Source organism: Rousettus aegyptiacus, unplaced genomic scaffold (assembly GCF_014176215.1).
Source record: "Rousettus aegyptiacus isolate mRouAeg1 unplaced genomic scaffold, mRouAeg1.p scaffold_m13_p_14, whole genome shotgun sequence".
NCBI classification, from domain to species: domain Eukaryota; kingdom Metazoa; phylum Chordata; class Mammalia; order Chiroptera; family Pteropodidae; genus Rousettus; species Rousettus aegyptiacus.
In genome coordinates, this window is record NW_023416289.1 from 35,070,185 (window position 1) to 35,090,999 (window position 20,815).

Below are 20,815 nucleotides of genomic sequence, written 5' to 3' on the forward strand. Positions count from 1 at the left end.
CTACCTTCCCTCCCTGAAGGCCAATCACAGTTTCAGGCAGAGCAGTAGCGCTTGCGGATTGGTTAAAATAGGGGCGGGGCAGAGCTGAGCCACTCCCAATTTAGGCAGCTCGGCCAGTGGGCGAGCCACGAGTCCAAACAGTGACCGGGTCTTGGAACCCCGTAGGCGGACGGCAAGAGGCGGAAGACTCCAGGGCTCACCTGCCCAGGGGCGGAAGCTGAACTCGAACCTAGCGTCTTCCGGGTAAGTTCCCAACGTCCCGGTGCTGGCGGGACCAGCCTTCCCCCCTTTCAGGTGGCGAAACTGAGACTCTGCCAGGACGTCCTGTGCCGAAGTCACACAGCCAGGGCTAGGACTCCTGCCCGGGCCCTACAAAACTGGCTGGCCAAGGACTGGAACCCTCTGCGGTTTATGCCTGCCTTCCCTTTGTCCCGGGCCAAGTTTCGCATTGTCTTCGTGGGGTGGGTGGGTTTAACCTCCATTTCTCCGAGGAGGAAACTGAGGCTCTTGACAGAACGTGAAACTTTCCCAGGGCCACGTAGCCGGGAAGTCCGGACTGCAGGGGCTGGGTCCGCAGAGGCCACAAGGGGATCTAAGCAGCCCTGCCCGCCCCCAGGTTCCCGCCCACCTCAGGCCACCCTTCCTTCTCCTGCCTAGCCCTACCCCCACCCAGAGCTCCGTTCTGGACCCACTCATCTTTCCCTTGCCACACACCCAAATCTGTCTCCAGACTGCCCCACATTCACACACACACTACCCACCCCAGCTTTTCATCTTATGCCAAAAACCAGTTCCCCTGTCCAGTTCCCCAATTAGTCCCTGGGATTTGCCACCCACTGACCAGAAACCTGGGGGTCTTCCTTCTTGGCCCTTCTCCCAAAGCCCTGCATCTCTCTGTCCTGCCTCCCTCCTCTCCGTCTGTGCTGCCTAAACTGTACCCTAGGCCTTGTCCTTGACCCTCTGGACCTCAGCCCCAGCTTTCTCCCTGACCTCTGCCTCCAGTCCAGTCCCACAGCAGCCAGTGAGGCCTCCTTTTTATTTTATACTTTGCAAACTTTTAATGGAAGAATATCACATATGCAGGAAAACATAGACGTCACAGATACACAAATCGAGTAACTTCACCAAGTGAATGCTATAGTGTAGACAGCATCCAAATCCAGAACATCCCCTACATCTCAGAAGCCCCCCATACCCCTTTGTCACTATCCATGAAGGATAACCATTATCATAACTTTAACGCCACAGATGGATGTGGCTCGGTTCTCACCTTATGTGACTCTTCCCATACTATGTTTGTCCCTGACTGCACAACCTGTTAAAAACTGTCAGTTCAAAAGGAACAGAGTAGAACACAGTGAAAATCAGATCTTCGCTCTGTTGTCCCTCAGTGACCTATTATTCCCCTTCCTGAAGTCCCTGCTACTTACTGCCTGCCAGAGTACAGATATAGATTGTAGCAGTCATACACTTTTCCCATCCTTTTTGGGGGCCACAAATGGAAGCATTGCTATACACACCATTCTGCTTTTTTTTTTTTTTTTTAATATTAACATTAACATCTTTTGGCCACCTTTGCATATAATTACTTTAAAAGCTTGCAATTATTCCTGGCTGCAAAGAATTTCATAATGTGGATACACCGTAGCTCATGAAAGCAGTACCCTAACCTTGAAGGTTTAGGTGGACTTCTACTGGCTTGTTCTGCAGGAGTCTGGTAGTGAATAAGCTGTTTCATTTCACAAGCAAGTCTGCAGGATAAATACTTAGGAGCAAGTTTTCTGGGTCAGAGTTCTGCTTGTGTATCTGTTATTTTAACAAATGTGGTCACGTGGCTCTACCACGTAGGAACTATCCACTGGCCTCCTACTAGTCCGAGGGAGGGGGAGTTCCTGGCTGCTACAGACCTTGTTGTAGGCTTTTGGACATTCTGGTCTGACCTGAATGTCTGGTCTCACTCCCACCATCAGTGGAAGCAGCTCCCCCTAGGCTGTAAGAGGGATACAACTGGAGAGGATGTGGCTTTTTTTCTCAGGAATCACATCTCACTCCTTGGGTTACCCACAGTGGGCTCCTGGGCAGGTCACATCACTGCTAGGGCCTCAGTTTCCCCCGGGTCAGGGTGAGGGTTACAGTTGGAGCGTGAGATTCGAGACAGTCGTTAAGGACTTGGAAGAAATCCCCATGCACTGTGCCATCTCAGGAAGGAGGGGGCTTCCTAGGGCTCCGGAGAGCGAGGCTGAGACTTGGGGTAGGCAGGGTCAGATGGGGCTTCCCAGAGAGTGACCTCCCGGCTGAATAGGACACATTAAGAAAAAGTGTTCTGGGTCTGGGAACAGTCGATGCAAAGCCTGCAGGTGGGAAGAAGAGAATGAGAATGGCCCTCAAGGTTTAAGTGCATGGACCCAGGATGTGCAGAGAAGGCACACATAGCCCCTGCCTGACCCCACCCCTTGGCCCCTCTCCCTACCCTCAGGACATGGCATCTGTGAGGCCCTGCCTGGGCCGAGTCCTCCCAGAATCGTCCATACTGTTTCTGTGTGACATGCAGGAGAAGTTCCGCCATATCACGCACTTCGCTGAAATTGTCTCTGTGGCCGCCCGAATGCTCAAGGTACAGGTCCTTCCTCCCTCAGACACAGGGTGCATCCCCTCCTCCCTCAGTCCAGGGGTACAGGCCCCCAGCTCCTCCCTTGGGCAGGGTTTTGTTGCCCCTCCCGAGCACAGGTGGCCCAGCTGCTGGAGATGCCAGTCGTGCTGACAGAGCAGTACCCACAAGGCCTGGGCCCCACAGTGCCTGAGCTGGGGGCCAAGGGCCTGCAGCCCCTGCCCAAGACCTGCTTCAGCATGGTGCCAGTGGTGCAGCAGGAGCTGGACGCACAGCCCCACCTGCGTTCTGTACTCCTCTGTGGCATAGAGACACATGCCTGCATCCAGGTGAGACCCTGACTGACCCCTGGGACTCCCCCCCATCCTAAAAAGATGTTTCTTCTTGACCCCTGGTAGGACCCCCTTCCTGACCTATTACCCCCTCCTGACCTAGGACTTAATCCTCACTCAGGACCCCACTCTACCTGGGATACCCATCCTGCCCTGGGATCCAGTTGTAACCTAGGGCCTCCTGCCCTGGTCCAAGCCTCCCTCATCTCTATCCCTGCTCCCCAGTCACTAACCCAGGACCTCTGTTCTTGTCTGAGGTTGGCCCTGACTTCTCTCTGCTCCTAGACCACAGCCCTGGACCTCCTGGATCAGGGCCTTCAGGTCCACGTGGTGGTGGACGCCTGCACCTCCCGCAGGTGAGAGGGTCCCACGAGGGGTGGGTGCATGTGGGGTGTACACAGGACACCCAAGAAGAATGAGGAGGTAGATGTCTGGATTGCACGCTGACACCCTCCCCTGCAGCCAGGTGGAACGGCTGGTGGCACTGGCCCGGATGAGGCAGAGTGGTGCCTTCCTCTCCACTAGCGAAGGGCTCATTATCCAGCTACTGGGTGATGCCTCCCACCCCCAATTCAAGAAGGTAACTGGCCCCCGACCTCCCACCTCTCATGTATCCAGCTTCTCAGCACCCAGCAGTCTTTGCTCAATACATCCGGGAACACTATAGGCCTCCAGGGGGCGGTCTCAGTTCTCTCCATAAATCATTGAGAGCAGAAGCTTGCAATAAGGACTGGAGAAAGTAGGGAGTGGCTTGCATCAGGTGGTCTCTGAGGCTTCCTGGGAGGTGATTTTGGAGTGACATGAAGACAGGAGTGAACCAGGGAGACACAGAGGCCATGTAGATTGAGCCCCCTGGGCCCCTCCACCCCAGCCCTTCCCCCATCTTTGGCACTCAGACTCAGCCTTTCACCACACTGCCCAGTGGCTTTCCTAGTACCAGGTCTGACCAAGTAGTCACTACTGCTCCACACTCTTTGTCTACAGGATAACAGGACATTCTAGAACTTGATATTCCTGGCCCTCTGATCTCTGCCCCTTCTCCTCCTCTTAATTCAGTTCTGTTGAGCTTTTATTGAGCAACAAGTGAGAAGTCCAGGGGCAACAGCAAAAGCCAGTTCGTATTCCATACACTTTGTGGTCTGGTGCTGGGAAAGGACTATACTGAATGTGTGAGAAATAAGAAGCAGGGCTCAGAAAGGGGAGGAGCAGCCAGTCATGCAGAAAGTTTTTCTGCCTAAGGGACCACCTGGGTCCAAATCCTGGAGATGGGATTGAATTTGCCTTATTCCAGGAGCTGTAATAAGGCACAGTGAGTGAGTGTGGAGGAGGGGAGGCTGGGAGGAATTAGACCATGTCTTCATGGAAGATTAGGGATTTTAGTGAGCAGCAGCCATGGGGGCATGCACAGGGGAGCTGGCCATGTCAAATCTGCAGTTTAGTATTGGGTGGCCAGTGGATATGGGTGGGTGTCAGGAATGAGGGAGACCAGAATTGTGGCAGTGGGGATGCAGGTTTGAGTTATTTTTATTGTTTAATTAATGGAGGTAATGATGGGGTTTGCTGACAGGTGCAGTGTGGGGCTTTGGAAGAAGGTAGCCCACAGAAGGCTTCTAGGTTGTCAGCTTGAGCAGTTGTGCTCATGTTGTCTACTGCTTGCAACAGAACAGCGAGTTTCTGGGGTCGAGTTGTGATGGACATGTAAGAGGCAGTGGAGAAATGAGTCTGTTGTTGAGGGGAAAGACATGAGTTAGATTTGGAGTTTGGGGGGATGGGAGAGGTGAGATGACTTAGGAAGAAGCAGGTGTAGACAAGAAGCCCCAAGACAAAGTCAATAGTGGTGCAAGCAGACCAAGATTAGGAGCTAACCTAGATGGGTATAGTGAAAGGGAGGCCCCAAGAAAAGTTCAGAGTAGAGGGAGTGGTTGATTTGGCCATTTGCTGCCAGGAAGGCAAGGGAGATGAAAGTGGAGAACTGTCCCTGGGATCTGCCATGGAGATGGGGCCCCTGGACTGTTGTTCCTGACCCCAGTCTTCCGGCTACAGATCCTGAAGATTATAAAGAAGCCTGTTCCAGACACCGGACTACTTAGCCTTTTCCAAGTCCAGAACCCTCTCTTCCACTGAACTCCCACCCTTCCTTGAGGCGATAGCTCCCTCCTGTCACCTGGACCTTGGTGGAAGCGCTTTCCCCCATCGTTGGATCCCAAAAGTGGTGCAGTCCACCGGGAGTACTGCCCCTTGAGTGGGAAGGCAGGTGCTGCTTTGCCACTGGGCGGCAGTTCCAGGAAATGCAAATGAGTTTTTGGAAGCTGGCTCACCATTGGTGGAGTCGCGCTGGAGGTGGGGCTCTGCCCCCAGCCACTTCAAGGAGCGAGAAAGGGAGGGGGCGGGAGTGTCACAGACAGTGAGGGATCCGGACTTGCAGAATAAACATTTGAGGTGGCTGTGGACCGAACCATTCTTGGGTTGAGGGGGTATTCCGGGGGCTGCGGGCTGGGGGAGGGGAGGAAGCGGGGTCCCAGCAGGTGGGGAGGGGGAAGTGCCTCCTCAGCTCCAAGCTGGCGCGAGGCAAAGGCGAGGGCTGGCCCTGTCACATCTGCACGGAAAAGAACTGCGGGCCGGGTTGCCCAGCACGCGCCCCCCACCGGCGCGCGCACGCCTAGCCCGGCCAGCTGCAGACACGAGCTAGCTCTGCTTCCCCCAGCTGGCCCCCGCGCCACTGCTACCCCAGACTCCCCAAGGGTCCCGCATCCGGAAAGTGAGGTGAGCGCAACCGCACCCTGTGCGGAGGGGAAAACTGAGGCACTTGGAACAAGGGAATGGGAGGAAGAGACAAGCATGCAGATGAAAAGATGAATGGATCGGAAGGACAGATAGCTTCATCTGAGTGGGCCCTGCGCCCCGAAGGTGCAGGAGTCAGGGGATCCACAGGGGGCTCTCAGAATTCTGCAGCCCCTTTGGAAATCTGGAAGTGGGGACTCTACGGAACACCCCTCCTACCAGTCAAGGTCCCTCAGCCCCTTGAGATTCGTAGTCCTTGTTCCCTACCCCCCTCAACTTCGGGAGCCTAAGAAGGCAACCTCTTGAGTCCCCCAGGGACTCAGGCCTTAGAGCTCTCAACCAGCCCGCCTCCAGTGAGGAATCAGAGACCTCCAAACCTGAAAACCAGTCCCCAGAAACCGGTGTCAGAGTGCCCAGCACCCCTTCTCCCAAGGGACTTAGGAGTCCCAGCCTCCCCCCTCCTCCAGGACCCCCTGGGACCGGGCGTCAGCGCCCCCAGCCCCCGCTTTCCGGATCCAGGTTTTCCCCCCTCCTCATCCCCCATCCTGAAGCGTCGCGTTTCCGAGGCCGCGCTCGCGTCGCCATGGCAACAGGAGTCTATTTTGCGCTGGGAACACACAGCTCCACCGCAGCGCGCCCCACCTCACCCCGCCCCTCCAACCTGGGGCCAAGAGAGAGTGGGGGCACCCAGAGGGAGAGTGGGGTTCCAGAGTGAAGGGAGAGACACAGATGCTCGGAGGGTTAGAGATCTGTAGACAGCAAATCCGGGAAAAAGACACAGAAAGAGACATGGAGTCAGAGAGGTAGAGTTGGAGATGTGGAGACGGAGAAACAGGATGCAAAAGACAGAGAAGGGGTGGGGGCAGCGGGGAGGAGGAAAATGCTGGCATACAGGAAATTGAGACTCAGAGGAGGGGACAATGAGAGATGGGGACGTGGGATGAGACACGTAGAGACACCGGCTGAGAGAGACTGAGAGGGACGAAGACCCTGGACAGATTCTGTTAGAGGATAGAGGGAGGGGGTGATGGGAGGCCGGTCCTGAGAGGAGGGTTGAACCGGGAGACATCAGCGACTGGAAGGTCTAGGGACCTGGGTGGGGTCTCAGGGATCGAGTCCCACTGGCCTCCGGAAGTTCATCCCAGAGAGAGTTCACCTCTCATTCAGTCTCCGCCTCCACGGCGGCAAGCTGGGGGTGGGGGTGGGGCCAACGCTGCATCCTCCATGCTGCCGCCCCCAGTCCGGACCCCTCCGTTTCTTCCTCCACCTTCCCCCATCTGCAGGTCCGCCTCCTCTTGAACCCAGACTCCTGCCTTCTCTTGCCTGCTTTCCACATCTCTGCCCCAAACCAACACTCAACCCCCAATATTCCTGGGAGTCCCTCCCTTTGCACTCGGACCTCATGCGCCCCGCCACCACCTCTCCTTGCCTACCCACCGCGCAGCCCTCTCCAGCCCCAGCTCCGGCATCAGGGCTTCTGATTCTCTTTCTGGGTCTGTACCCCTTTACGGGTCTCTGTCCCGCTCTCTGAACCTCTGCCCCACTCCCAAGGCTCCCTTTCCCTGTCCCCTCCCCCAGTCGTGCTCCACGCTTCTCTGGAGTCAACTCACCTGGCCCCACCCAGCCTACCGAACCCTAGAACCCTAGCCCCTACATCCAGCTGGCTGGCTCAGGAGAGAGAGGAGGCGGGGTTGGCTGAGTTGAGACTAAGTGCTATGCAGGGTGGCAGGTTGTGTGTGTGTGTGTGTGGGGGGGGTGTTCTCCAGGAACCCAGCAACTGAGTAGGGCCTGCTCCACGACCCCTTCTCCAGCTGGCTCCCCTGATCTCTGTCCCCACATCTGTGTCTCTCAGGTCCTGGGCTAAGGTGGGATGCAGAGTGTGGGGAGCGAGGAGACTGGTGTTGGAAAGGCCTTCCTCTCTAGCTGTGGAGAAGTAAAGTGCCTCATTTTGTGGGGGAGGTGGGGGGTTATGGGTGGTGCTGTGTGTGTGGTGGGGAGTCACATGCTTGCTTCTAGAATCACCACTGCTGTGTGAGGGTATGTGTGCACACGTGTGTGCACCCACAAGATTGCATGACGGGGGGCTGTGATGTGTGTGGTTGCATGATGATGTGTAGCTGGCTTAGGCAGGTTGCTAGCCATGTTCTTGAGCTGTGTGTGGTCCCAGTGTGTCACAATATCTAAAATTGTGTCTGAGTCTTGTGTGCTTTAGGATGAAACACACAGACATGCCTGGCTGTGTGTCCACGTGGAGCTGTGCATTTCTGAGGGGGAGAGAAGCTTCCAGGTGTACCACCAGGACACCCCGGGTGTCCTTGAATGTTGTGTCTGAGACACTGCGTGGGTGTCCTGTGCTCTGTGTCACTGTGTGTATAAGTTCCGTTGTATGTCTATGCATAATTTTGTGTGAGCTAAGGGAGGAACTTATTCCCCTGTATCCTTGCATCTGAACAGGCCACTGTATCCCTAGGTGTGTGTCCCCTCCCCACCTTTAAGTGCTGCCCTGCATTGGGAGGTGTGTGGTAAGGTCAGGAAGCTGTAGGTCCCTTCATTGCTATAGGAGTGGTGCGTGTGTGTGTGTTTTGTGTATGGGTGCACTGTGGGTTTAAGGGGATTTGTGCCACTGTTCCCTGCCCCCCAGAGTTGCCAATGGCCTGGAATTGTTTCTTCCTGGGTGTGTGCACTATGTGCTGTTGTAGGAGACAATGGGAGTGTCCACAAAGGAAGAATTTGTGTTCATGGGCCCAGTGGAGACCTGGCCCAAAATAGGGACTGAGTGACATACTGCTAGCCCTTAAGGCAGCCTTTATGCAGATAAGGCAAAGGCACCCCCTGACCCAAAGCAGCTCTCCAGTGTCTGTGATTTGGCAGGCAGATGACACCCTTGCATAAGTCTAAAATGGGTGCCCCTTTCCACAGATGGATGTAGCCCCAGAGACGCACCTTAGGGAGGAGAGCTCTGCTGGATTCCAGCCAGACCCCGTTGTGCAGTATATAAACTGCTCAACCACACATAACTCAATGAATGAAAGAATCTACATCGCCATCCACATCACTGTGTGCGTGTGTCACTGTTGGAAGGGGTGTGTCCAATGCATGCCAATCATTTCCCTGTGGTAGATAATGTCATCCATGTTCTATGGGTGGTAGTACCCTGAGGCCCAAGTTCAAAGCCCTGGTCGGTATCTTATGCTGTCACCACATGGGAGAATGTGAGCTCAGGCAAATGAAGGGATTTCTTGGAACCTTGGTGTTCTCATTTGAAGTGTGTGTTTCGGGGGGGGGGGGGCTGGAAATTCCTTGATTACTACACCTAAAGGAACAGCATTTGTGGGGACTGAGGACCATATGAGTTTAAGCCAGAAGTTCTCAGCGGGAGCAACAGTGCCCCTCTAGGGGAATATTTGGCAATGCCTGGAGGTATCTTATGCTGTCACCACATGGGAGAATGTGAATGCTCCTGACATGTAACCGATGCTGCCAAACACCAGTCCCCAGAAGTCAGTACTGTACAGGTTGAGAACCGTGTGCTACCTCCTCCCACCTGCCTGGTCTATAAACTCCCATTCTCAACTCCAATCTCTTTCTCTCCCTCTTCCCCTTCTCATCCCCACCCCACACCTCTTTCTCTGGTCTGCCTTCATTCCCTCTCCCTATTCCTGCTGACTTTTCCCAACCTCCTCTCCTCATGGCCACGCTCCCTCTGCTCCTCTCAACTCCCTATCCTCCTCTTTCACCATATCTCACTTCTTTCTCTCCTTTACCCACTTTCATGGATCCTTCTCCCTTCATCACATCTTTCCTCTGGTTTCTGTCCACCCAACCAACATCTCCTTCCCGAACATTTCTCCCCATCCTCCACTCCGGTTGATCCTTTCCCTCCACCCATTAACACCATTCGCCTCCTGCATGGCCGGAGCTTGATTTTGTCACCCCTCCCTGCTACACACACACACACACACACACACACACACACACACACACACCACTCCCTTCCCCCATCCACTGCCTGGTTTGGCCCATGCCCTCCCCCTCCATGATTCCTGTCTCCATCCGGCTACCTTCCCTCAGCCTGCCTTCCTCATCCTCTCCAGCCACCGCTCTCCAAGCTTCCCCACCTCTGGTTATCTCTCCAGCCCTCCTCCCCAGCTTCGGTTCTCCGCTCAGCCTGGCGACCCTGTCCGACCTCCTGCGCGCCCCATGGCAGCCTTCCTGCTCCTCGGGACTATCCTGCTCATGGCCTCGACCGCGGGACAGGCCGGGGCACGCCCATCCAACACTACGAGCGCCGAGCCTTCTGGCCCGCTGCCCGCCCTGCTGGCACACCTGCGGCGCCTGACTGGGGCACTGACGGGCGGTGGGAGCTCGGCGGGCCCGGGCGCCAATGGCACAAGGACCAGCTCCGCGAGCGGGCCAGGCGCAGCAGCGCGGGCACCCCCTCCGGCGGAGCTCTGCCACGGCTACTACGACGTCATGGGCCAGTACGACGCCACCTTCAACTGCAGCACGGGCTCCTACCGCTTCTGCTGCGGCACCTGCCACTACCGCTTCTGCTGCGAGCACCGCCACATGCGCCTGGCGCAGGCCTCCTGCTCCAACTACGACACGCCGCGCTGGGCCACCACGCCGCCGCCGCTAGCCGGGGGCGCCGGAGGCGCTGGGGGTGCGGGCGGGGGCCCTGGGCCCGGCCAGGCCGGGTGGCTGGAAGGGGGCCGGGCAGGGGGCGCTGGGGTGCGTGGGGGCGAGGGCCCCGGGGGCAGCACGGCCTATGTAGTGTGTGGGGTCATCAGCTTCGCCCTGGCTGTAGGCGTCGGCGCGAAAGTGGCCTTCAGCAAGGCGTCCCGTGCGCCTAGGGCTCACCGGGAGATCAACGTGCCCAGGTGTGTGCTTGCTGGGGCAGAAGGGTTGGGGCGTGGGGGCGGGACCTGGGCAATAGAAAGTGGAGCCACGGGGGCGGGGGGGGGGGGGGGCTACAGGGATAGGGGCGAGGTCAGGCAGCCACGGTGAGACCAAAGGCCTGGTTGTTGAGTGCCCAGGAAGGCTCGGGCCTCACTCATTCCATAAATACTTCTTGAGCACTTTCTGTGGGCCAGGAGCTGGGGATACAGCAATGAACAAAACAAGGTCCTGGCCCTGGTGGGTAAACTTGGCTTCTAATCCAAGGTTTGCTGCTTGCGGGCTGTGTGACCCCAAGCAAGCTGCTGAACCTTGTTGTGCCTCTGTTTTCTGGTCTGTACAATGGGGCTAATCAATGTTTCCCACCCATTCAGACTGTAATGAAGATTAACTGGGTCGATTCATCTCGAGCCCTGGCACACAGTAAGCCCTCAATAAATGTTGGCTACCATTATCATAAATGTTGGTTGGTGGTCCAGACAGTAAGTAAAAAAATCCATAGGCAATATACTTTTAGATATTGATAACTGCTGTGGAGAATATGAAGCAGCGTAGCAGGTTGGGGGACGGTGTTTTATATAAAGTGGTCAGCAAAGCCCTCTCTGAGCAGAGACTTGAAGGAAAGGAGTAAGTCAAGTAGATATCTGTGGGAATGGCATTCCAGACCGAGGGAATAGCACGTCAAAGGCCCTGAGGTGGAGTGTGTGCAGGGCACCAAAGGGGCTGATGCAGCTGGAGAACAGGGGTGATGAGGAGGTGGACAGGAGCAGGCAGAGGCTGGGTTTATTCTAGGGTGATGGAGAAGCAACCAGAGGGTCCTGAGCTGAGGCTGTGCAGTGAGACTAGACTGCAAGGGATAAGGGCAGAAACAGGAGACCAATTAGGAGACTACCAATGATCCAGATGAGAGATGGGGCTGGAGCAGCAGGGGTGGTGAGAAGTGATACCATTTGGGATGTATTTTGGAAGTCAAATTCACAAGATTGCTGAGAGGCATCAATGAAAGAGAAAGAGAAGTCAAGGGTGATTCTAAGACTTAGGGTCTACATAACTGTCAAAATGGGACACCCGTTATCCCCATGAGAAAGGTTGCAAAAGGAACAGGATTAGAGGTGTCAGGTCCTGGTGGGGTAGGGCCACAAGAGGGCGATGTGGCAAGGACCACGGAAAGGATGGGTCCAAACAAATTGGGGAAGGGGTGCTTCAAGCAGGAAGTGTGGTCTGAAGGACCCTGGCATAGGCAATGCTCAGACTACCATTAGAGAGGGGCATGACCAAAGACAAGAAGCCCAGGAGAGCTGAGCTGACAAATTACCTGAAAGGTAAGGAGGGGAAAGAAGCCTGGGTCCTCCCTCTCCCTACCCCTACCACTAGTCCCCAGGTCACTGACCATCCCTCTGCCACTTCTAGGGCTCTGGTGGACATTCTGAGGCATCAGGCAGGGCCTGGGTCCCGTCCAGACCGGGCACGAAGCAGCTCCTTGACCCCAGGGCTTGGCGTTCCCGACAGCATGACCCCCAGGACACCCAAGAACCTCTACAACACCGTGAAGCCCTCTGATCTCGGTGAGTGTGACCTGGGAGCTCCAGCAGCCTCTGACTATGGCCCTCATCCCTGTAGCCCCACTCTCTTTATATGGTTCAACCTCCCACTGCACAGGCCCCCACCCCTTCAGCTGCAGTCTCCCTGGCTTTGCAGAGAGAGAGACTTCCTCCCTCCCTGCCTTCTGTGGACCCCCTGGGTGGGCGCCATGGATACCACAGTGATTTAGATTTAGACATTCTCAGCCTTGGTACTTGACAAACTCCCATAGCCAACAACACACAAGGACACACCTAACTATTGAGATAAAACTTGTCTGGAGCCAGACTGTCTGAGTTGGCATCCTGGCCCCGCACCTGTGTCACCCAGGCAGGTCCCTGTCCTCATCCAGAAAATGAGAAGCATACAATGGCTCCCTCATAGGGCTGCTGTGAAGGTCCAATGAACTAATGAGCCAAGTGCTCAGAGCCATGCCTGGCCCAGAAAATGTGCAGTGTAAATGTGAGCTGTTGTAGTATTTCACAGTGAGTGTGTCAATGGAGAAGTTGGGGAGCTGGGACAAGCCGAAAGGGCTGCCTCCTGAGGAGGAGGATGAGGGTGAAGACTCCCCCAGGAAATGTGGTTCAAACAGTGGCCTGGAGGGTGAGGAGTGTAACTTGGGCTGGGGGAGCTCTGGGTGGCTGGGGCAGAGCTCATGAAGCCAGGGAGAGGGTGGGCAGACACACCTGGGGGACTCTGAGTGCCAGGCTGAGCTGAGGAGCTCTGCCTTTTGTCCTGATTGTGATGGGGAGCCACGGAGAACTTGAGAATAGTCAGACATGGAGGAAAATCATCCCCTGTGAAGGGAGAGAGATGAGAAGAGGGCTCGGGAGGAGACTGGGGTGGTGACCCAGGCTGTAAAGGATAGGCCTGAGCTGGGTGTGAACAGCAGTAATAAGGAAGAGATGTTTGAGATGGATTTGGAGAGATGAGTAGGGATTCTTCCGGCAAAGAAGGGGAGGCAGGGATTCAAGGCTGCGAGAACAGCATGTGGAAAGGCCCTGTGGCAGGACTGAGCTGGCCCCCTTTAGGGGTCTGAGAGAAGGGTGGCTTGAGGGGAGGGATAGGAGATGAGACTGCAGCTGGGGCCAAGTCTCACAGGCCTCAAGTGCCACTGCCAGCTTAGACTGTTCCCCATGGGTAATGACAACACATGAGAAGAGTATGGAGCAGCAGAGGGGCAAGGGTGAGTGTTGCAGTGCTACAGTGGGACTGATCTTGAACATGGCTCACCAGGTAGCCAAAAGACTGCTCTGTTGATCCAGGAGGGAGAGGCAGACCAAGGCAGAGATTCAGGAGGCAGGAAGGACCACAGCTGGGGGTACCAAGTGGATGTGAGTGGGGATGCTTCCAGGACAGAGGCACCAGCTAGGAGCAGGTGATGGCAGTAATGCCTCCTCCCTTCTTTGTCCCCACAGATAACCTGCACCACAACTACCTGCACCTCAATGTCAACAGCCCCAAGCACCATGCCACCACACTGGGTACGGACCAGGGCTCAGCTGGGGACCTCAGGGCTCTTTTCCTTCCCACCCTTGACTGAGCCTGAACCAGGTGCCGGGGATAGAACAGGTGTGAGACCCTGTGAGTCTGTCCTCAAGTCTAGCCAGGTAACCAAGCGAACCTCGGTTTCCCCATTTGAACACAAGAAACAGTTATCTCTCTCCACCTGAGTTGGTGTGAAGATGCATGAAGAGCATCCCCAGCCTGGGGTGGGGCACAGAGCAGGGCTGAACAAGTGCCAATGGTTCCTCTTCCTGTGACATGTCCTCCTTCCCTAGCAAAGAGCATATCTCTTGACATGGGTGAAGTGAGCAAAGGGAGCCTGGACTGCTGGAGCTCAAGGGGCTGAACTCCCAGATTTATAATTCCCTAATGGGCTGAGGGCCTGACTCTTGGGTCTGAGGGAGGTAGAGGGACTAGGGGCCTGGTCTCCTGGGTCTGAGGGAGGAGGGTAAGGGCCTAACTTCTGGGTCTGAGGGAGGAGGGGCTGGGGACTTGAATTTCTGGGTCTGAGGCAGGAGCTGGAATGACCCCAGTCATGCCTCTCTATCCCAGACTGGAGGGCGGGTCCGCCACCCAGCCCCTCCTTGCACTACTCCACGTTGTCCTGCTCTCGTTCCTTCCACAACCTCTCGCATCTTCCCCCATCCTACGAGGCCGCCATGAAATCAGAACTCAACCGCTACTCCTCCCTCAAAAGGCTAGGTGAGTTCCCGGGAAGGGAAGAGGCCAGGGCCAGAGCCAGAGCCAAGGCTCATGACTGTGAACAGTGGGCCAACAGACTTCTAAAGGTTTAGAGCCTCCCTCGGTTTTTCCTTCAAGTTTGTTCCAGAATTACCTAGAGAAATTTTCTATTTTCTACCTAGGGTCCTTTTTAAAATACAAACTCATGGTGTTCCCCCTCCCCAAAATTTACTGTATTTATCAGGACTTTTACTGCAATTAATAGAAATATAACTTAAGCACACACACAAAACACTAAAGTAAGCTCGATCTTCAAAAGGCTATAGGTCACGAGCTTCAGGTGTGGCTGGATCTAGGATTCTACACCTCTCACTTCTGCTAAACAGTGGGCTGGCTTCATTTCAGACAGTCTTCCCTCATGAGACATTTCAGGCTGTCAACAATCCCAGGCCTGGGTCTCATGTGCCCAAATTGTGTTACATGCTCACCCCTGAACCAATCACTGTGACTCCGATTGTACATTTCTGGCTCTATGGCTCATCCCTAGCAGTGAAGTGTCCTTTAAACATTTTAAACTGAGAGCCACAGTAAAAAATGCTTTTTAAATTATGACCCATGAGAAACAAGAATATTTGTATTTTTTATAATACAGGAAAGCTTTGGCACTAGTTATTAAGAATGTTTTCAGAAGCATTTACCTCAGTCTGTTGAGATCTTGCTTCCAGGTGTATCTTCTGTTTGGCTCAAGTAACTTTTTATAAAAATTATCTCTACAAAAAAAAGAACATTTTTAAACAAACACAGAGGAGAGAAAATCGTAAAATGAACCCCAATGTTCCTATCCTCCAACTTTAACAATGAGCAACATTTTGTTCACCTGTCCTCCCTCCATCCATCTTTTGGTGGATTATTTTTAAACAAGTCCCTGGTATTATGCCAATACATTAGTATTTCAGTAACACATACGTAACTGAAATAAAAATTTTATGAACCAGTACTCACCTTTTTCCCCTTATTATGGGGATGCCTTCTGATAAATATAATTTTCTATGCAATTTCGTTTTTCAAAATGCCAGTCACTACCCACAAAATTGACTTTGCAATGCACGTATGGGTCGTATCTCCAAATTTGAAAAACACTGCCATAGGATGAAAGGGAGGGAAAAGTGGTTCCTCCAAAACAAGTGTTGGATTCCACATCCAAAAGAAGGGAAACACCCATGCAAAAAAAAAAAAAAAAAAAAAAGGAAGTCTCTATACCTCCCAGCCAGCGCACCAAGAGGGGCCTGGGAGTCTGTATTCTGGCCACATTGCTGGCATGATTGTTCTGACTTATTAAAATTGTGCCCCTACCCAAGCTAATGACCAGTGTTCTGGATGATGACAGAAGTCCCTACGGGGGTGCAGGTCCAGCGCAGGGTGGGATTTAAGGAAGCAGGGGAGGGGGAAAGTTCTGGGCTGGCTGGGGACCCACCTCTGTGGCTTTTTCCCTTCTCCCCAGCGGAGAAGGACCTGGATGAGGCCTACCTGAAGCACCGGCACCTGGGGGAGATGCCCCGTGGGACGCTGCCCCTGCACACGCTGCGGCGACCTGGCACAGGGGGTGGCTACCGCATGGATGCCTGGGGCGGCCCCGAGGAGCTGGGCCTGGCACCCACTCCCAACCCACGGCGGGTCATGTCCCAGGAGCACTTGCTGGGCGACGGGGGCCGGTCACGCTACGAGTTCACGCTGCCCCGCGCGCGCCTTGTGTCGCAGGAGCACCTGCTCCTGTCCTCTCCCGAGGCCCTGCGCCAGAGCCGAGAGCACCTGCTGTCTCCCCCACGCAGCCCCGCGCTGCCCCCTGAGCCTGCCTCTCGCGCCGGCCTGGCCGCCTCCCACTCTAACCTGCTGCTGGGGCCCGGGGGCCCCCCTACGCCACTGCACGGGCTGCCCCCACCGCCCGGCCTGCACGCACACCACCGCCATGCCCTGCACGGCTCACCACAGCCCACCTGGATGGCGGACGCTGGCGGGGGCGGGGGCACGCTGGCCCGGAGGCCGCCCTTCCAGCGCCAGGGCACGCTGGAGCAGCTGCAGTTCATCCCCGGCCATCACCTGCCCCAACACCTGCGCACCGCCAGCAAGAATGAGGTGACTGTCTGAGGCGGGGCTGGGGGCTTGAGGGCTGTGGCCTCGTGGGCCCCAGACTGAATCCCCTGACACATTTTAGGGGCCAAGGACCCAGATTGGCCTGTGGCCCAGGGGTCTGCTTCTGAGGACGTCCACTGCTTTGGATGAAATAGTCACTGGAGACAAAACCTCCTTCTAGAATGTCACAGTAGATAAGATCCCTCTTGTGGCACTGTTTGAAGCCAGGCCTTCTTCCCATGACGTCATCACAGAGGAAGAGGCCCACCCCTGAGGTTATCACTAGAGGCCATGTCTGTTCCATGATGTCATCACAAAGACTCCCTTCTTGTGATATCATAGCAGAGACAATGCTTTGTCCTATGACATCATCCCTAGAGACGAAGATTCCTGTGATATCGCTGCAGAAAGTCTCACCCTTACAAAGTCATCTCTGGCCCCACTAGGCCTCTTTTGACATCCTCATCACCAGGAAAATATTTTCCTCCAGAGAAGATGCCTCTATGATGTTGTCATTACAGACAAAGCCATCTTGCTAGGACATATCACCGGAGAAAATGCCTCACCAAGTGTGTCCTTGCTAGATATAAGGCCTCCTTTGCATGACATCATCACAGGAACTCTGCCTCCTTCCTATGATGCCATTGCCAGAAAAGGTGCCTTGCTCTATGACATCATCAGAGGGACTATGCCTCTTCTAGGGAGACCATCACCAAAGGTGAGAACCCGTCTGTGATGTCACCACCGAACTCTGCCTACTCTGAGATGACACCATAAGACACCTCATTGCTGCTGCCACACCACAAGAAGGCATGGCATGCCCGGAGTCCATGAGAAAGTGCCCTGTCCTGATGTCACCTGAGGGATATGATCACTGGGGAGGCTGCACTGTCTGGAAAGGTCTCCCTAGGGGTGACGGGCTGTCTGTAGGTCATTGGGAGACTCCCTACCCTTGTCCAAGGCTCTGCCCCAATATGATGATGTCATCACCAGAGAAACTGCCTACTCTGGTGAGCCATCACTTGTGATGGTGTCATCAGTTTCTGCCTTGTCCCACCATAACTTAGCTTAGTTGCTTCTTCCCCTCACCCTAGGGACATGCCTTGTAGGATCTCTTCCAGAAACTCCCTCTACAGGAAGGTTGGACCTTGGGTCCCACTCCTGTGCAGTGATGTCACCTCCTGTATGACTCCCGGAGGACAGCACTCTCAGACTGGCTTCTGCTCTCAAAGAGGCTACCCTGGCCACCAGCCTCTTGGAATCCTTGGACTTGTATGTGGCCCGAAGCCCAGAACCACTTCTCTCAGCTGTAACTAGAGACATCATCGCCTCTGTCAACAAAGTCCTGGCCTCCTGTTGGAGTGGGGGAGGGTGGGGTATGCCTGCTATTGGTTTTGCTATTGGACTTCCACAACTCATGATGGTATTGCACTTGGAGTCAAATGCTAACCGCTAACCATTTCCAGGATTCTCTATGACCTACAGTGTCTTCATCTCCCAGGATCTACCACACTATGGTATCCTCTTCTGGAATTTACCATGACTATAGGTTCACCTTCTCCCAAGGTTCCTCATAGCCAGTGGTGTCACCATCTTCCATGATTCTCCACAACCATTGTATTGTCGTCCCCCAGGATTCACCATAGCTAACATTGTCATCATCTCCCAGAATTCACTATGATCAATGATGTCATTACCTTCCCAATTCCACTGTGACTGATGGTAACATCCTCCACCAGGATTCACTAGGACTGATGATGCCACCTTTTCCATTGTCCCCTATAATTGTGGTGTCATCAACTTGCAGGATCCACTTCAATTATAATGTCTTCATGTCCCAGGATCCACCATAGCCATAGTGTCAACACCTCACAGGATCAACTTCAGCCATAATATCACTACCACCCAGCATCTACAAAAGTCAATTCTAGGACCCAGAATACCCAATTGTGTCATTATATCCCAGGGTCCACTTCAACCATGGTATCATCTACCAGGAGCCACCATAATCATGCATCACCTCTAGGATCCAGGACACCCAATAGTGTCATCACCTCCCAGGATCTATTTCAACCATGGTGTCATACCAGGATCTACCATAAGTATGATATCTCCCATGATTCAGGATACCCAATAGTGTCATCATCTCCTAGGATCCATGATATTCATTTGTGTCATCACCTCCCAGGATCCATTTCAATCATGGTGTCATCATCTACTGAGATCCACCATAACCATGGCATCATCTTCCAGGATCCATGACACCCAATAGTGTCATCACTTCCCAGGATCCATTTCAGCAATGGTGTCATCATCTGCCAGGAACCACCATAACCATGATATCACCTTCTCCCAGGATCCCTATCATGCAATTGTATTATTATCTACCAGGATCCAGGACACCCAATGGTGTAGTCATCTACCAGGATCCATTTCAGTCATGTATCATCTTTCAGGATCCATCATCTTGGGAGCCAAGTACCACAACAGCTGTATTATAATTGTCTTCTGTGGTCATATGGCAACTACAGTTGCTCCTTTAAGGGAATCCAGCACAATACATACCATTTTCCCATTGTCTCAAAAATGGAGTAGAATGGTACCCCCTCTGATGACACTATCCCCTCTCTGGCCCTTCTTGATGATGTCACTGCCTCACTTCCGATTTAGGTTGATGCCTGCATCAATCCCACCACAATCTTGACCTTGGCCAGCCCCTACCCACCCCCTGGTGAGAGCATCTAGACCCCTGCTGATAAGTCACTGCCCTTCGTCCAACCATCTGATTACTGCACAGGGTCAACATGGAGACCTCTTATTACCACCAGAGGGGGGATTTCCTGTCCTCCGGTGACATGACTGCCCTTTGCCCAATCCCTGTTACCTGGACCTCCACCCAGAGCAGCACTCTGTTGGCTTGGGCCAAACTCTCCTCAGACTCCTGTGGGTTCGGCCAACAGCCGATGACGTCCCTGGGACCTTTGATCACATCCTTTGCTGGCCAGCTCCTAGGGTAGGCATACCCAGAGAGCCACACCACTGCCAACTGCATCTGTGGAGAGGGGGATGTCTGCATCATCCCAAGAATCAGATGTAGCATTCTCCTCTCATTTCCCCCTTACGCTGGGGAGTCTCCAACACCCAGTGCACAATTTGCCCCCATTTCTCTTTGTACATAGCCATGATGTCAGGGGCGGCCGTTCCCCCACTCTGAAAGGGCTACATGCCTCCTCCCCCAGCCCCCAGGGCGAAGGGGAGAGGCCTCTTCTCCTTCCTCTGGGCCGTCCTCTTCCCTATTCTGTTCCTCCCACCCTGAATACTGGCACCTCGGTTCATCCCTAAGCAGCCCTCAGCTCCCACAAACACCAGGGAACGCAAGTGGGGCTTATGCTCATCTACCTGGGCCCCAGTGCCTGTGTTCAACTTCATGCTTACAGCTGTTCCTTTGGGTTCCCTCCACCCCTTCTAGGGCCACCTCATGCCCAGTGCCCCTTGGGCAGATTGTGACTTCCCCAAAAGGAGCTAACCTGAGCACCTGCCCCTTCTAGACCCTGTTCCTCTGCTCAGTACCCCCACAGAGCACTCAGCTTTCTCCAACCCCGAGATAGGGGGCTTGGAGCCTTTCAGTTTTTGTATGCCCCACTCAACTTGCTTTCTTCCAGCCTGGATTCCAGGTATCTTACACACACCCCTCCCCTACTCACTAGGCACAGGCTGCCTGACCCTGAGGCCTTGACCTCTTATCTCAAATAAGCCATAGTGAGGAGAGGTCCTGAGGAGGTAAGGAAGTGGGCATGTCCTGCCAGACTCCCTGGATGCTTTCAGAGCTGGAACCCCTCCAACTGAGACTTCCCCTGCACCCTCCATAAACTAACTATCTCTCTCTTTCTCTCTCTCTCTCTCTCTCTCTCTCTCTCTCTCTCTCTCTCCCCCCTTCTGGTCATTGACAGTGGGGGCAGTGCAGAGACAAGATAAACAGCTTTGGACCCGCAGACCCTCCTCAGTTCTGCCTCCCTCCTTATCCCCCCAGTTCCTTGGTCAGGACAGCCAGCTGAGCTGCAAGTTGGTATTTTTGGAATAAACAGATGTTTTCCTGATCCCCAGTCTCAAGTTCACTGTCGGGAAGGAATGGGTTTATACCTCCGTGTTTAGAGTCACTGGGAGTCCGCGTGTGGCTGAGGTAGGGGGCAGGGCTGTCTCCCAGCGTCCTTACCGAGGGAGGAGTCAGACATGAAGTGGAAGGCACCTTTAAGTCCTCAGTTTCTTCCTGAGAAGCCTTTCCCTCTGAGCATTTAAGCAT

The 20,815-nt window shown here is 54.4% G+C and overlaps 2 protein-coding genes across 8 annotated transcripts; both read left to right on the top strand.

Moving 5' to 3' along the window:
• Positions 1–112: 112 nt before the first annotated feature.
• ISOC2 (isochorismatase domain containing 2) lies at positions 113–5,384 on the top strand. 3 transcript variants are annotated; one of them, XR_004954415.1, is made up of 6 exons: positions 113–243; positions 2,477–2,614; positions 2,728–2,937; positions 3,198–3,296; positions 3,403–3,520; positions 4,984–5,384. XR_004954415.1 is itself a non-coding variant. In XM_016154234.2 (6 exons), the coding sequence occupies exons 2-6, from the start codon at positions 2,480–2,482 to the stop codon at positions 5,062–5,064; spliced, it is 615 nt and encodes a 204-aa protein (XP_016009720.1). In that variant the 5' UTR covers positions 113–243; positions 2,477–2,479; the 3' UTR covers positions 5,065–5,384. The 3 variants fall into 3 exon arrangements, 2 of the variants coding, with proteins under 2 accessions (XP_016009720.1, XP_016009721.1); XM_016154234.2 differs by having other exon boundaries at positions 3,226–3,296; XM_016154235.2 differs by lacking the exon at positions 2,728–2,937 and having other exon boundaries at positions 3,226–3,296.
• Positions 5,385–5,463: 79 nt separating this feature from the next.
• On the top strand, positions 5,464–20,612 carry SHISA7 (shisa family member 7). 5 transcript variants are annotated; one of them, XM_036232318.1, is made up of 7 exons: positions 5,464–5,703; positions 7,574–7,654; positions 9,793–10,601; positions 12,028–12,182; positions 13,617–13,682; positions 14,257–14,406; positions 15,887–20,612. In XM_036232318.1, exons 2-7 carry the CDS (start codon positions 7,592–7,594, stop codon positions 16,528–16,530), a joined length of 1,887 nt encoding a protein of 628 aa, XP_036088211.1. In that variant the 5' UTR covers positions 5,464–5,703; positions 7,574–7,591; the 3' UTR covers positions 16,531–20,612. The 5 variants fall into 5 exon arrangements, with proteins under 5 accessions (XP_036088211.1, XP_036088212.1, XP_036088213.1 ...); XM_036232319.1 differs by lacking the exon at positions 7,574–7,654; XM_036232320.1 differs by lacking the exon at positions 7,574–7,654 and having other exon boundaries at positions 9,816–10,601.
• Positions 20,613–20,815: the final 203 nt, after the last annotated feature.